Raw genomic sequence first — 16,366 nt, 5'->3', positions numbered from 1 at the left:
CAAACTGTTTGACATGTACAGTCGTCGAGGTCGAGAAGCCCAGCCGAGACATACCGGAATAGTGGAACACCATGCTTTCTACGAGAAGTAACAGTGATTGTACAGCATGCGGTACTGCTGATAAAATTTGCCCACTGTATGGACTTGAAACTTAACCACCTTGTATGAAATATTTTGAAAGTAAAATGTAATAAATAGGACCACAAATAAAAAAAATAACTAAGTGGTCAGTTTTATATGCAGGTGCTAAATTACTGTATTTTCATACAGTAAAGCAAGACTGTTTTCCAAGCGCAAATAGCTCATTATCACTTTTATCTGACAGTAACCACAACAGTTAGAAACTATTTGGCTGAAGTCACGTGGTAAATTTTGTAGTATAAGTGGGTTCAAATTGTTAAAAACGTTGGTGCCCAGCAACGTTTTCAACTACATTGCACGTTCATGTCCACTGTGATGACATCTCCAAATCGCAGGGGTAACGTATGGATTTCAAGTGTATGCCATATACTTGCTCTTTGAGAGAACACAACAACGAAGAGTGCACGCATGCTTGACACAAATAATGAAATTTTTGAAAAAGACGTAGCAGGTTTCGTCTCTTGGTGCAGATCCCTGCAGGCACTTACCTAATTACCACCCCGATTTGCCAACAAGCAGCCCATGTAAGACGTTCGAACATGCGCTATTATGTCGGGTCATAACCAGTTTCCTCAAACCACCTTGCACTTAGTTCTGGCACGACGTAGGTTTCAAAGATTTATTTCTTGCAAGCTGTGTGAGTAATTGTAGACCATTCTTCAACAGTTATTTTCGCGCTTACTCGATAGGAAAACATGAGCTACAAATTTTCCAAGTTTCTAAAATATGAATGGTAATTGAATTGTGAATGGTAATCTACACCCGGCCTTAGTACATATTTCCTTTATAATCATTTTCAATTTGAGGCATGGCACAAATTTTGAAGTACAACTGAAGCCTCTCATATGCATGTTTCGTTTATTTGAAGGTGCAATTTAACAATCTTGAATTAATCCTGCAATGAACTAAAATCTGAATGCCAAGCGAATTGCCTGCCCCAAAATGTATTTTACTAGGTAAATTGTTCTGGGCTTGTTACACAAGCTGAAGATGATGACGATACTGACTGCCGCATCGTCACTGATGAGACAGAGGATAGCGCGTGTACAATTTAGGTGCACACACGAGGCCCAATGTCGGTGCTACATTTCCAATTTACACACGAGCGCGCGCAATATGTATGCTTTACCGCAATACACAGCGTGCACTTCACCGCAAGGCACGACTGCCTTGCGGCACTGTTTAATTTTAAGAAGACGCTTAAGGTGGCAATTTTGACCGAATATTTATAGTGCTCCCAGAATATCTTCAATTTTATTTCTTTTTTTTTCTTTGTATACACCCACAAGAACAGACATAGCTTAGAAAACCGATTATCGTATTCGGCGACAGCATATTTAAGCCACTTGGAAAATAACGTCGTGTGAACGCCTGGTAATATTCCATCGCTTCCAACTTGTGCATTTCGTATCTGTCTCACGCAGTTACGCAAGAAGAAGCTTCAATGAAAGTTTTGGCGCAAGCATACACTTCACCCAAGCGACACATCGATCCTTATGCTACACACGCACTTACCAGACATACACGTATGGCATACATCCACAAATAGCATAACACACGCTGTTCATGATCGGGCAAGTCGTTACCACATTGCTTATAGACAGTGTTACAGAACGAGACCATGTATCCATGCGCAGAGGCGGTTCTCGCGAATGCATACAACTCCCGCTCAAGCAAAGACCACGGATAAATAACCACCGCACGGTAAAAATCCTCACAAGTTAGTGAGGAACTTTAGACCTTTCGTTCCCACCACCTAAACGTCCCCAAAAAATGTCCAACACGGCGATTCTGTCGCCGTCTATTCATACATTTTCAGCCAAATCATGCCGATTTTAAGCGGCTATTGGGTGAACCGAACGTTTTGGCCCTCAAAAGGTTCGTGCCACCCGGTAGCAGCAGACGCGGCCTAACTAGAATTAGAATGTACTATACCCCGCGACAACTTTCTGTGGCAGCACAGCCAAGGCTACGGAGCCGAAGCACGCTTGTCTTACGGCGCCACAGCATGTAGTCCCTCAACAAAAACGTTTGTATACTGTTCTGGGTAACTAAGATTTTACTATTCGTCACTTACATTTTTCGGGGATTTATTTTTTAATTAGTGAATAAAAACGTTGCGCAGTAGCAAAAATTTCGTTTCACGCTCTCTCAGGTTTTTTGGGGGTTTTTTGGCTTCCATCGCCTTTTTACCTCACCGCATTCCTCACTGTCAAAGATGGCGTCCGCCGGTTACAGCTCGTCAACGTCGCTTACGGAGGAAACACCGCCGCGTGCCGCGAGTCCACCAGCTGCGCAGCCGTACCAGGCGTTGTCAAATCAAAAGCTGTCCGTACAGGCCAAGAAGGTGGCATACAACGTTTGCGCGCAAGTAAGGAAAAGCGACCCGCAGCTGTCTGTGAGAGCCGCATGTCGAAAAGTCAGCGAGCTCACTGGTGTTAGCGAGCGCGGTGTCTTCCGGATTAAGCTCGACGTTAACAGTGGAACCCTGAAGTCACCGAAAACGGTACGTGCATGATGAGTTGTGTAACCATTACATGAATAATTGAATGTATCATTCACCCAGCGACCTGGGTCCACGCGTCAGTAAATCACGTCACAATATTAAAAATTGCTCTCGAGTTCACAAAGATGCGACTCGCGTTTCCTGCAGCGAAACGCAAGCAAACGGGAGCCGACGCGGACTGCGCTGGTGAAATCGAAACACCCGTCGAAGCGGTCTGACTACTTGGCGCAGTAGCACATGTGCATAGGCTCATCCCACGTAGTTTTGGCCGTGCTGCCACCAAGGAGGATATAAAAACCTGCTGGAGTGGAAGCCGCCTATGCTTACCCATGGGAGGGGGTGAAGCCGCGCCGAGCCGCCGGCGGCCATCTTGGCAGAGGCAAGAAACAGCCGAGTACAGCTGCGCTCGCGCTTATCTAAGCAGCAGGTGCAGTTTCTCGCGTCTTCAAAGCAATAAAAACAGTTGTGTCAGGTTGTAAGCATTTATTCTTTGCTTTTTGGTGGCGAAATGGCCTACGATAACGCTTTGAGAAGCTCGAAAATGGCAGAAAAAACACAATCACACAAACATTAAAGATATATGCGAACAGTATAGCGGAAACAAGCAGTGCGGGGAGACTCACTGATGTTTGAAAATGATCATTCTTGAAAGAACTGGCCTGACCCTGTCCTTGATGATCTCGCGGTTTCCTTCTTTTGTCATATGGTCGATGCGGATTTTCACATACAGCTCCGCAACTTTTTTGCACAAGCTGTAGATATGATTGTCGAGGGGATCAAGGTCAAGAATGTGCTGCTCTAGCTTCTGAAACCAGTTTTCCTCTACAGACAGTCGTAGCACTTCCAAAACGAGATGCTTTGACTGGGAGTTAACTGCTTGAAGTGTTCCACACTCAATCTGTAGCCGTCGCAGCCCCTTTTCAACGGCTTCACACAAGCCAATGACATCCTTGGACGGGGACACAAGCCCACCTCTGTTTTTCTGCTCAACTAGGGGAACTAGCTCATCTGAGTACAGGGCTGCAATGCACTCTTCGCATGTTGTTGTCTTGCACACTTGGCGTACAACGAAGCCTGCGATATAAGGCACCACCGCAACAACTACGGCAGAAAGGTTTTCAGGGTGCGTGTAGTCGTGGTCATCGTGAGGCTCCAAGATCGAGGACCTGCGCATGTCTATGAGCGCGCTTGTTGCGTCTACCTGGGCGACAACAGTAGTGGCATTCAGGATGGAAACCATGTCTTTGGTGCAGTTTCCCGAGCTAGAAGACGTCACTTCTGTTTGCACCAGCAAACGCTTGTATGCTGCCATGAACTGAGCAGCGGTTCGGTTGTTGTTATACCCACCTCGGCCACGAACAGATCCGAAGAAGTTCTCAGCGTGATCCTGGCTCAGTTTGTGCGTCAACAAGTACTTCAGCTTACCCTGGCCAACAAGCTCGTCGAACATTTTTTCAGTGCTCGCTATGCAGATCAAGAAGCCCACAAAACCAGTTTTTTTCAAGCCTTCTAAAACTGGCCGCCCAGCCGGATCTCTCAATTCCTTTATATACGCTTGGGTGTAGGCAAAGAATGGCTTCCAGCAGGCTTCATTCTGCTTCCGCAGAGGAGCCTTGTACGACCTTGTAAAAGGGTTCCTAGAATTAAAAAGGTCGAACAGGTGATCGAAGACCCTCACGAACTTCGATGTTGCACTGGCGCCCCGGAACTGGGGTAGCTTCAGCACATTTTCACAGAAGTCCAAGGCGTCGGCCACAGAGGAACTCAATGCTTGCGCAGCATATCGCACCTTCATCTTTTGTTTTTCCCATTGCACGTGGACTTTCGTGAGTTTGTTGCCCAGCCGCAGCCCTTCGGAACGCTGCAATGCCTCCAATGCCACTATGTAGGCCCATTTTATGTGCTTTCCTTCAGCATCAACAATGTAGCTTAAGTTCGCCAAGGAATTGCGAATAAGCTTAATCATGTGGCAGGCATCTAGGATAATGTAAACATTCTTAGCATCGTCAGCTGGGTTCACAAAGCTTGAAGAAATTTGCTCACGGTCAACACGAAGTTGAGAACCTAAACACCTGGCCATAGTGAAATACGACGAGGCTCCGTCAAATGTGAGAGAGACTACTTCAGCCTTCACCGACGCAAGCTTCTCAATGCACTGTTTGGCCAGCTCGGCCCTCTCTGCTCCTGTGAGTGAGTCTATTAAGAAGTATCCAACTGGCATCTTAAATCTGACGTTGATTCCAACGATCATGAAGACACACGCATTTGCAGCTTCAGGAAGACCGTCATCGTCAAGCCCAGTTCCGAAGTCAACATACCCTACTACCTTATCTCCAACTAGCTCTACGTGTTTCCTGATGGCCATGTCGTCTACAATGAGAGCGCAGTAGAAGGTTTCATCACGTGCTTCCGCAAACTTCTCAAGGAAAGCAAATGCTTCGGCTGTGAAGCCAGGAGCTCCTTGAATCGACTTGTACCAGCCCCTTAGTGTTCGCTGAGATGGGAGGGCTTCGTTTAACTTGGATCGTACATACTCGTACGCGGCTGGACTGTAAAAATGCAAAGTCAGTGCAAATGCTCGCAGCTCAGGTGGGTACTTGCCCTTCTGCTCATTGCCCACCCTGCAAAGTAGTTGCTGAATGTCATCCGAGAAAACAGATGAAAACACATGCGAGCCTTCTTCTGACAAGAGTTTTTGCTCTCTGATTTCTTTGATGATTTCTTGGGTGGTTTCATTTCTCTTGGCCAGCCTTCGTTTAGTTTGTTGCAGTGTTTTGACCTTCTTCTTCAACTGGGTTATCTCTTCTTGTGAGGAAAGGACCTTGTCTTTGTAGAACTGTTTGGTTGGCGAGTCTTCAGGAAAATTTTCAGCTCCAGGCAGGTCGCACAACCCAGAACACTCAGGACCAGGCGGGGCCAGGAAATCTCGAGACTTGGGGTCGGGACGCTTCTGTTTGACCTGGGTTTGAAAGCATACGTTTTCTCAGACGAGCTAAAAAGGCAGCAAGCGCAAAAACTAAATGAAACCTCTCACGTATAATGTGGGTACAATTAAGCTACACATTTTCTTTGAAGAAATAATAAATGTATTAAGTAACAAGGTTTTTCATAATCGTGCACGAGACATTGTATGCCAGCAAAAAGGACATGCACCCGCTCTGGTATAACTTTCCATTCGCCGGATGTGCCTTTAAGTATTGAATTGTAACCACTGTCAGTATGCTGTGGATGTCAATAATGTTTTTGTAGTAAACATTGCTGTATGCCCATTCCTGCTTAAGACCTGGTAAACAGGTCAGCAGTAATAAATAAATAAATGAATATGTATCTTGATCACCAGTTAAGGCGAAGGTGAAGCAGTTACCATTACCGGTAACTTCACCTTTGCCGGCGGCGTCCGGTAATGCGGTAAACGGTAACGCAAACACGGTAACGATATGCTAAAACTACAGCTACTCCTCCACAGTACCGCCAATTCTCGGCACGCAATCAATGCCACGTATACCCGCAACAACATTTCGTGGAACAAGTATTATGTAGCGACCGTAACGCCACAAGCGTTATGCACGCTAAACATTACGCTTCTCGTCCAACGATGGCAGTAATACTCACAGGTTTCTGCAGATGAGGCGGAAAAGCTGGAAACGACGTGGGCACACTTCCCACCCGCAGTCGCGTCGTTAACCCAGTGCGGTCAAAGCACTCAGGAGTGAAATGTACAGAGCACAGGTGGTCTCCATCCTTAGCGCGCCACCCTTCACGGCGAACTGCCCGCTCCCAAAGACTCCGAACTTCTGCATTCTTTGGAAACCTGTCAAGAAATATACGACAATCAACTGCGGCACACGTACACACAATGCCATTTTGCTGCTCTTTCATGCGCGGGCCTGAAAGCAACTACGATGCGGCTGAAATGACCGCGAGTAGAACACGCTAAATTTCATGCACTTACAGGTGAAATGTGAGGCCACAACCTTTCTTCAGCCTGTTTGTGCATCCGTAGGCAACGCAGGAGGTAACCATTATCCAAGGGCAAGACTTGCACTCATTGAAAACTTTGAAGAGAACAGCGTGCACCAGCAACGAAGCGTGGAGGCGACACACCGGCAGCGCGCTTTCTGCCTCCGGCAAGATGGCTGCCGCTGGCGTCACCTGACGGGCGTCGCTTCCACTCCAGCAAGTTTTTATATCCTCCTTGGCTGCCACAGAAAGTTGTCACCGGGTATAGAAGCTTTTAAGTGGCGCGAGCAGCTGCCTGGGAGCGGTCGTTTCGGCGTGGAATGATGCGGTGGCGCTGGCGTCGACCAATCTACCCGGGCGAATGGCTGGCAGGCGTTCCGCGTACGTGTTGGTACCTCTCTGTCGCGCCTAGTGTGAAGATGATCTCCCTCTTTTTTTTTCTTATTCACATAGCTCCCCTTTTTCACGCAAATAAAGGTTATTTGACATTATTGTTATTGAAGTTGCTGAGGCCCGCACTGCAGCCCGAAGCAGCATAGCACATTGTACAGCATAACGAGCGCGTTTTTTTTTTTTAATTTTTAAAGTGTACACATTTTAGACGAGAAACCAGCTGGCCGGTACGCGAGGCCGGCACACACCGAAAGCGCCCCCCCCCCCCCAAAAAAAAAAGGAATATGGTGCACACAAAACGAAGAACTCTTGGTCCATTCCACGTAAAACACCAAAGCTGGACTCAAATAAAAGGCTCATTGCTTGTGGCTGCGTGCACACACGACAAAAAAGTAGGCTTTATTGATAATATTTGAAGAACAGCAGAGTTTTTCCAAACATTCCTTTGGTTTTAATATATGGGAATAGATTCATTGTTGTAGGACCCACAGAAATGCAAATACGTAATACTGCAAAAGAATGTCTTAGGTGAAACATAGTAGTGGAAGATTTTGAGAGTTAAAAAAACGCAACAACACTGCAAAGCAGAGTCGTAACTAATGTTAATCATAATTGATAACATAAAAATGCAAGGTTTACATATTTATAAAACAATACATTTGCAATTAGGTAAATTGTAAAAAACGTAATATATAGAGCCAGGAAACAAAATATAACATAAAGCAAAGCAAACAATGACAGAGTTAAGGTTGTCTTTCCAAAATGCATTTAAAAAAAAAGATGGTATGGTCGAAAGATCGTTTGAAGGGACACTGAAGTGCAACAATGAATTGGCTTAGATCGATGAATTATGCACCGCGATACCTAATGCTGCTAAATTTACCATCACAGGTTTAATACAAAAAGATTGAAGATCAAAGATTTGTTTTGAGATTTCGCGTCATTATTTGCACGTTCTCTCGCTTACAAGCCTCTTCTAGGAAAAATTGTTTTTCTTCTTGGTGTACCGTCAACAAATTAAGAGTGTAAGAAAATATGCACGAAAAATGACATCCTTTTTACGCCACTGTAGCGATTTATAGCCTACTCAATTTTAGGTGCTTCTGTGCGCTTTTGACACTGTAGAAGATTTCTCATCTTGACTTCATTTGCGCGTGTAGACCGTGGGTAAGGTCCGATGGTGGCAAAAATGAAGTTTCTGCTGCTCTACAACAGAGTGGGACGCTTGCAACAAGCTGCAGAGCATCTGAGGCTTCTCGAACAGTTACTATATAAACTGGACTTGCTGATTAGTTTCTCTTGCACGAACGCTTCACATTGCACGATTCCATTGTCTGCACAGGTGAAGTATACGGCTCGTTGAATGCAAAGTTCACGAGTGCTAGGATTCAGTGAGCACGCTACGTACGACACGCCAGCAAATCCAGGAAACTCGTGCAGCGCCCATGACTTTGATGGTAAGACAAGACTACGAAGGTCACCGAGAGTGACAACTGCGTCAGACGAGGGACTTGAGCTTGCCTCGTCAGCTTCATCGCCATCTGCAGAAGTTGCACCGTTGGTATCCACAAAAAGCTGTGCAGGAGTGCTAATGCGTCGCTGTTTTCTGTTGTCATTCTCAGCCGGCACACACTGATGACGCCGCTTTGCTTGGGTCCGTGCAGCCGGAGTTTTGAGCGTCAAATATGCAGGCAGGTTGGGCAAGATCGTCGGGACTGCATCAGGGGCGAGTGTCGGCGCTCCCCTAGGAATTCGGACTTGAACACCATTGATAACATGTACGTAGTCTCTCACAATGAATTGCGGTTTGAAATGTAACTCGCACACAGCACAATCGGCGTCAAGCGGCTTGTCAAGTCGATGGAGGTTCCCCTCCCAAAGAAGTCGTCGTTCTTCGTCTTTCGGGGCCTTAAAAAGTGATAACTTCCGACTTTGTTGCACACGCGGATATCCAGTTGTGCAACCTGGCGCGTAACAATCGTTTAGACGCAACTTCTTTGTCATTTCGCGACTAAAACCGAGATGCCGGCCATGCCGCTGAGCCAGCCGAGTAAACCAAGTGGGAAGATTGGGCGATGGCAGCGCCGCCGCTACTTTCGCCACAAGTTGGGGATGGAGAAAGCAAGGGGAAAGCGTTTCGGTCGCGCCACTCAAAAGTTTTAGTACACTCTACTAGAATACAAAAACTGCGCTGCGACTGCAGCGCCAATACAAGTTTTCAGCGCTTTTTGCTTCATTTGCACCGCTCTCCGCCTGCTCCAGTGGACCCACTCTCTCATTCTACTACACTCAGCTGTTGATGTGTTGAAACTCGGCGCGGAGCCATAGTAGAAATCTCCGCGGTTGAACTGGTTGTGCATGGCTAGTCGCTCGACTATAATTATAGTCACTGGTTCCTGTTGCCATGGGTCAGCAAGAGTGCTTTGCAAATCTGGTGAGGCTTCGCCAAGAGTTGTATGCTGACCCCGGCAATGAAGCGGTCTCTGTTGGACTTCACTACTCGGACGTCGTCAAGGTAGGCGTTGCATTTAACGCACTGTCATCGAACCCAAGACCAGACAGCGTTCTTAATTTTGGACGGAAGTGCCATTCGACGCTGCATGGTCTTTCTTGCTATTTAAGGTCCTTGTGGACGATCGCCAGGATGAAAGCAGTCAACTCGCACTGCTGTTGATGCTCCAGGAGGCCGGGAGCAGCTATCACTCAGAAAAAACGTAAGCGCTGTTGTTAATTTGACATAGCTTGGTTCTGCGTTATAATTCAAGCCCTGCACGTCATTTTCCAGAGCCTACGATGCCGTAGAGTCGCTTAAAAGTGCATATGGTGCTGTGAGACGAACGACTAGGTATAATGTTCAAAGCCAGACTTTAATCACCATGACGACCATCATGCTTTCTCAGCAGTCTGCAGTAAGTAAGGCGCTGTAATTAGAGTTTTTGTTTTGCGCGGCACACATATAATCTTTCGTTCTTTTCTGTTATTTACTTTTCAGAATGACACTCGGCTCTATGAATTGGTGGAACTTCTTGTGGAGAATGTTGTCCAAGTGAAGCGAAACCATCCCTTGGTTCGAGCTGCTGGCTGCAGCTGTCTCAGAGAAATAGAGATTTTTCATCCGGTAAATAGTCGGTACTCTCTATTGGGCCATAATTGAATTCGGGAGACAAGAACACTCGTATTGAGAAAAACAGTGCAATTTCATTACTGCACATAATTGACTTCTGGCATTTTCTTAAAAAAAAAAACAAAAAAACATGCGTCTTCATTAAATGTACGAAAGGAAACACGCAATCAGCCTAGTACCGCGCATGTAGCGTGGTGCAGGGGCAAAATGTAAACATAGAAGTGAACTGTGGTGCCTTTCACCTATTCTTACAGTTTTTCCTTCTTTTTTTTAGCACTTTATGCTGTTAGGTAGACGAAGCTGGGACAGCGACAGTTCTTATCAAAAGCAGTAATTATTCGCTGAAATGTCCCAACAGAGATGGATCTCAAGAAGAAAGCGTATAATAGACACATACCTCATGGGAGTGTAGGCAGCAGAAGACATTGCAGCTTTCTCTCCCTATATTTTCAGATTTTGCCACTGCGGCGTGCCACATGTGTGCTAGAAGGTGATCTGTCATGTGCTTGCGTGTTCCCTTTCATAAAAATGACGGCTGCTCTACAGATTCACTTTTTCTAAACAAGCGTTATCATAATGCTTAAGATATGCACTATGGTCTACTATTTTCCAAAACACTTGTCGAGGTGTGGCGTCAGCACATCATTTTGGGTAAATGCTGATATTGATTTGAATCTGCGTTAGTCTGGGATCCTGCATGTCGAATGTTTGCAAGTAAATTTAAACCTACGCACGAAGTAAAAAAAAGTCAGCACTGTGCTCATGTTTCTTTCCTTCATGCATACGTTTGAATTTAGCTGCAACAACTTGACATGCAATTTCGACCCTCCTCATTTGTCTCATAGTTTGTCATTCAGGCATTGGATAACACTGCAGCCAAAGTTGTCACCTTAGTAGTTTTTTGTAGAGCACTCAAAATATATATGGGGGCACAAATCCACACGCTCCTGTCAGTCATGTTTACTTTTTTTTTTTTTTCAATTGTGGTGCTTTGTAACCTTGTCTTACTGGGTGTTGGTGTATATTCACTTAAGCTGTGTTGCTACTTTGACACACTATGTAAATTCCACAGCATCGTTGAAGTTGTCATCAAGGCGACATTATGTCCCCTGCTGCGACTTTGAACATGCAGTGAATAGGCGAAATAGCGCAGTTCAGGTCATTTCCTGCTGGGAAGTATTATATGTGTTCATCTATTTCTTGGTCTACATTTCTTGCTATACATTTTTTTTATTTGATTATACTCCAGGCTCACTCGGCCCTTGCAGGAGTGGTTACATAACCACTAGTCATAACATAGTCGTGAACTGCCTTGTTTTAATATTCATATTTATTTCAGACAGCGACAAATAACAAAACAAAATGTACAGTATCAATTTTTATGAAAGGGAACGCACGAGTGCGTGGCCTGCGTCCTGCTGGGGCTGCCTACAACACGATCAGACAGCAGATAAAGAAAGCACATCTGCTTTTGGCGGCATCGCCGGTTGTGAGGCCAGAAAGGGAGCACAATTCAGCAGTGCTTGTCCAATGGTCATGACTTGTTGTTTCTTTTGCTAACAGATGACTCGAAAAGTGGATGCACTTTCTTTGTCTGTTGATGGTGCTGTAGGCAGCTGCGACAGAACGCAGGCCACGTGCTTGCCTGTTGTCTTTCATAAAAATTTACACTGTACATTTGTCCAGTCTAGGAGGGGGACAGAAAGGCATGAATGCCTGTCACACCCCTTTCTAGACACACCTAATTCAAACAACAGAGGCCATTACATGAGAAAAAATTAGTACATGCACATGATTACATATACTATACATATTTGGTAATACATACGATTATACGAATATAATACAGGCACATAAAAGAACAACAAGAATATAAAGACAGAAAAAAAAAGATAAATATTTCTGAACTAATAGAAAGTATGCAGCTACCTTTTTTTCAAGCAAGTCCTGCACATCATTTCTTGTACCATATTTATGATGGTAGGGTGATGACTACATAAGATAGTTTTTGCATGCCAGAGTTAGTCTGTGAAAAACCTTTGTCATACATGGTTGCCTTAGTTTAGGGTGTCTTTTCCACAAAAATTGTTGATGAAAGTAATATGTCATAACTTTATTTTCTGAAATATTGCAATGCTTATCCTCTTTTCAAGTGTGTGTTGCATTGTTAGTATATTTTTGAAAAGTGGCGTGGAGTGACTTGTGAAGGCACATTTTCAATAACTTGCAAAAAAAGTTTTTGTCGCATATACAGCCTAATAATATTTATTTTTATTATTATTCTTCATATAAGGAGACAGTATTGTAAATAAGAATAAATTGGTGCTTAATGTAGCTGACTTTTTTTAACCACCATGGCAAAATCTTTTTACTCTACTTATCATACCTATTGAAGGGGAGATGCCTCTTGTAAGGTTATCAGCATGAAGGGACCAGCTGAAGTTTTCTTTAAAAAAAAAAAAAAAACACCAAGAAATTCATGCATTCTTCCACACTCAATAATCTCGCCACGGAATTTAAAGTGTACATCATTCTTGATTTACTAATTTCTGGAGTGGAAAATTAGATATTTAATTTTCTTGGTACTTAATTCTAGTTTATTTACGATAAACTACTCAGACAAATTATTGAGCCATTAATTAGCTCCAGGGCTATTTCTGCGTAATACACAAAAGCACCATTTCACTATATGCAAACTTTTCCTCTTTGCCCTAGGGCTTTCTAGCAAAGCACATGGAGCAGCTTTGGGGTACATTTGGAAAAGACAACAGTTGGGCATGCCAAGCATTGGCACTGGTTCTGGCAGTTGGGACAACTCCTACCACACCAACGGTAATGTTGTCTTTGCACCTGCACTCTGCTGGGTGTAACATAACTCTTCAGGACCAGAGTGAACACGTGTAAAACTCTTCTTTTGCTGGCTGAAAAAAAATGTCACTTTGAAAGAAATGGCAAGGAGTTTAGAGAAAGTCAAATTGACAGGTTTGCTGACACACAGCAGTAACTTCAGTTGTTCAGCTGTATATCAAAGAACAAATGCAGGAATGACAAAACTGATGAAGATGGCAGAAATTAGGGCAACAAGTGTCGACATGTAAATTCAGAAAAGAAACTAAAACATAGAATCATATTCATCTGGGAAGGGAACCTGAAAAAAAAAAAAGAAAAAAAACTTTGTTAATATGTGACAGCAACGTATGTGTAGCTCTTCGTTCAATTCAGTATGCATTTGATTCAATTTGTGTCTGACGTGCCCTTCATTTTTTACATCATGGCTCAAGTTATGTGGGATGACCTGAATATGTATTTTTTGTTGAACTGACATCGTGCATCTTTTGTCGCTTTATCTCTATCATTGGCAGGGAAATGGCTCTGATGAACCAGCAAGAAGTTTACATGAAGTGTCATCATTACTAGGATCCATGCATCTCATGACTCCTCTGGCAGCAGCAGCAGTGATGCAGTCGCTACTGGCAAACTTTGGGGGTTTTCTGCCACCAGCAGTAAGTTTTCTTATCTGATTGCAGTGGTGGGAAACATGCGCCAACTGGAAATAGCTGTGCCATACAACTTCTAAAGTGTCTTTTTTTTTTTTTTTTTTGTCGAATACGCACCATTGTTGCGCCACAAGGTGGTTTTCGAACTGGAAGTAATGCTTACAGCATGCATCTGGAGCAGATATGATGTGAAGGTCGCGATTTTGTACATTTCCACTATTGTATTTGTGCTGCTGCATTTGCGCAGTGGTGGGAAACCTGCGCCGACTGGAAATTGCTGTGCCATATTGCTCCAAAATTGCCTTTTTTTGTCTAATTTGCCCCATTGTTGTGCCAAAAGGTGGTTTTGGAACAGAAAGTAATGTTGACAGCGTGCGTCATGAGCGGATATTATGTGATGGTCGCCATCTTGTACACGTGCGCTGCGGCAAAAGCACTGAATCGGCTGATCAATTATTGCAATTTCCGCGCGAATGCAGTGCTGCCTTTCTGGCAACCATGGGTAAAGAATGAAGTAATTGTTACCAAAAAACGCGTCAGTATGGCTTATCGCCAACAAAAAGCCTACGTGTGCGGTTTAGGGCCACTTTAAGCCTACTGCACGCTTTTAATAGGCGGCGACTATCTGAGGCGTCGATCGCTGCCGTCTGAATGGTTGTGCAGGACCATGCTCAGCATACACTGCTTTGCAGAAACGAAAGCAGCTCGGTGTTGAAGAGTTGAGCATTGTGGATTGCGGGCACCGAGACAGCAAGTGTAGCACACGCTATCATGAGGCGAAAACCCAAACACGCCTCCGCCTGCTGCTAAGACTGCTATAGCATCGCTTGACGAAAGCTTGCATCGTCAGGTTAAGGCAACAAGCTTCTCACTGCATCTGTGCAAGGTATAAAGGAGAGTAGGCGCAAGCGGCTCGATACGGTGTGTGCGCCAAGTAGGCGAAATGCTGCACGCAACTAACCAGTAGACGATCGGCTCCCTGCGACTGTACCGCGTCTCAAAAAAGCTGTCTGTTTTCGCTAAGTAGCAGATCGCGGTACACATTTATCGCGGACAGGCATTCATGTTTGTTTCGTCTCTATGCCAGTCGCTGCGTATCCCGGACTCCACAGTAGTTTCGAAATGCTGTCAGTTTACGTTGAGGCTTTTAGCGAAAACTGTCAGTTTTCGCTGAGTAGCAGAGGGTACACATTTGTCGCCGATAGCCAATTATGTCTGTTTCGTCGCTATGTCACTCGCTGCTTTGGCTGCGTATTGGAAATATTCGAAAAGTTTTGGTGTCGCCACCGTGTGCCATCGGATGGTTGTGCGAGAATGCCAATAATTTCTGAACATTGGCAAAAAGGAAGAAATGGTTTCTCGGTGGACACTTTAGGAAATATTTGCTAGGCACTGTATTCATTTCTTCTTTAGCGGTGACGGCACACGTAAAGAAATGCAAATTGGCAAGTAGTCATTGGCGTTTGCACAGGGGGGAAGGGGGCTGGGGCAAAAGGGAAGTGCAGTCAGCCCCATGCATCAACATGGGGGGGGGGGGGGCAACAAACATTCTGAAGGGGAATCCTGCACACGCTTATGTATTCAGTGGTCAATGCATACTATGTTTATTGTGTAGTAGTCGTGTTCTCGGCAGGTTTTTGGCATGTATGTACGTATTAACGAGGTTTTACTGTAACGAGCTTTAAATGTGTCTGCATGTGTGTGTGTGAACGCGCTTCTACGAACTTCATGTTGCAGCTAGCTCGTTGGGGCAATATCCTTCGCTATCTTATGTCACTGCTTCTGTACATAATCCTACCTTTGTTAATTTTTTGTGATTATTTTGTGGGCTTGTTGTTTCTGTATAAATGATTATTTAAACTGAAGGAATAATAAACTAAATTTAAGTCAAATTCGCCTCCTCTTTTTGTGTCATGGAAAGCCCATGCGTGCTCCAAACACAGAGGTAGCTGCTCCAAAAGCAAATTTTGCCTGATCCAATGGTTTCTTCAAAATGCTGGAAGGAGTTCCCACCGTTGCGATGGCCTTAACGAGTTTCATAAGCTCATTGTAGTGCCGTGGTATCCTGTGCTAGCCGTAATACTTGAGTATATTGTGCATTAATTTGAGCGATTGCTCTTAGTTCTGGGTCTTGAGGTGAAAAATATAGAGTAGAAAAAGGACATTGCCCGTTTGCTTCAAAATACCATTCTGTAATCTTAAGTCCCCAAAGAAACTCTCCTTGACTTTCTGCAACGTTTTTATGTCTACCTTCTGTAGCACATGAATGTGGACAGCAGGGGGTCAACGAAGTGTTTCTAACACTGAAGCTGTTTAAGCTGGCTGTAAAAACTGTGGTGCCCGTGGACAACAGGTGGGTACATGTGCAACAGGAATTGGGCTGCCCCCACTACCGAGTATAGCAGCCTGTGCGAGCGTTAATGAAAACTCTGCTCGGGGATGTGGAGCACGTGAAAAAGAGAAAGGGAAGTGATAGAAAAAGAGAGAAAAATAGGAAAATCAACGAAGAAAAAGGAAAAAGAAGAAATAAAAAAAGATGGAAAAAAACAGCAACTCTGAAAGAAAAACTGATAGAAACAAAGTGAAAGAAAGAGACATAAGAAGAGAGAGAAAGAGGAACAAAAAGAGAAAGAAATAGAAAGCAAGAGGCACCATAAATGGGTACCAGGAACGGAGAGAAAGAGAGAAAAAAATTGGAGAAAAAGGGTGGCCCACTCAGCTTCTTTCTTCGTTCATGCCAGCTGC

General features: G+C 44.5%; 2 protein-coding genes across 2 annotated transcripts in view; both read left to right on the top strand.

Moving 5' to 3' along the window:
- The first annotated feature begins 2,280 nt into the window (after window positions 1-2,280).
- Window positions 2,281-3,126, top strand: LOC142777437 (uncharacterized). The gene is made up of 2 exons (XM_075881847.1): window positions 2,281-2,647; window positions 2,795-3,126. Exons 1-2 carry the CDS (start codon window positions 2,360-2,362, stop codon window positions 2,879-2,881), a joined length of 375 nt encoding a protein of 124 aa, XP_075737962.1. The 5' UTR covers window positions 2,281-2,359; the 3' UTR covers window positions 2,882-3,126.
- A 6,133-nt stretch (window positions 3,127-9,259) lies between these two features.
- LOC119187253 (AP-5 complex subunit beta-1) overlaps window positions 9,260-16,366 on the top strand; it is a 94,454-nt gene continuing 87,347 nt past the window's right edge. Inside the window, exons 1-6 of the mRNA XM_075881845.1 lie at window positions 9,260-9,515; window positions 9,623-9,714; window positions 9,786-9,909; window positions 9,993-10,118; window positions 12,840-12,956; window positions 13,487-13,627. Of these exons, the coding sequence (XP_075737960.1) occupies window positions 9,405-9,515; window positions 9,623-9,714; window positions 9,786-9,909; window positions 9,993-10,118; window positions 12,840-12,956; window positions 13,487-13,627 (711 nt within the window). The 5' untranslated portion in view covers window positions 9,260-9,404. The remainder of the gene's footprint in view (window positions 9,516-9,622; window positions 9,715-9,785; window positions 9,910-9,992; window positions 10,119-12,839; window positions 12,957-13,486; window positions 13,628-16,366) is intronic.

The sequence above is a fragment of the Rhipicephalus microplus genome, chromosome X, assembly GCF_043290135.1.
Source record: "Rhipicephalus microplus isolate Deutch F79 chromosome X, USDA_Rmic, whole genome shotgun sequence".
Classification (NCBI taxonomy): domain Eukaryota; kingdom Metazoa; phylum Arthropoda; class Arachnida; order Ixodida; family Ixodidae; genus Rhipicephalus; species Rhipicephalus microplus.
This window is presented reverse-complemented; position numbering and strand designations above follow the sequence as displayed.

Bases quoted from the DNA above. Each gene is read 5' to 3' on its own strand.
- LOC142777437 (XM_075881847.1), top strand. From the start codon at position 2,360: ATGGCGTCCGCCGGTTACAGCTCGTCAACGTCGCTTACGGAGGAAACA. The intron at 2,648-2,794 runs GTACGTGCATGA...CGTTTCCTGCAG, and splicing joins CCCTGAAGTCACCGAAAACG to CGAAACGCAAGCAAACGGGA.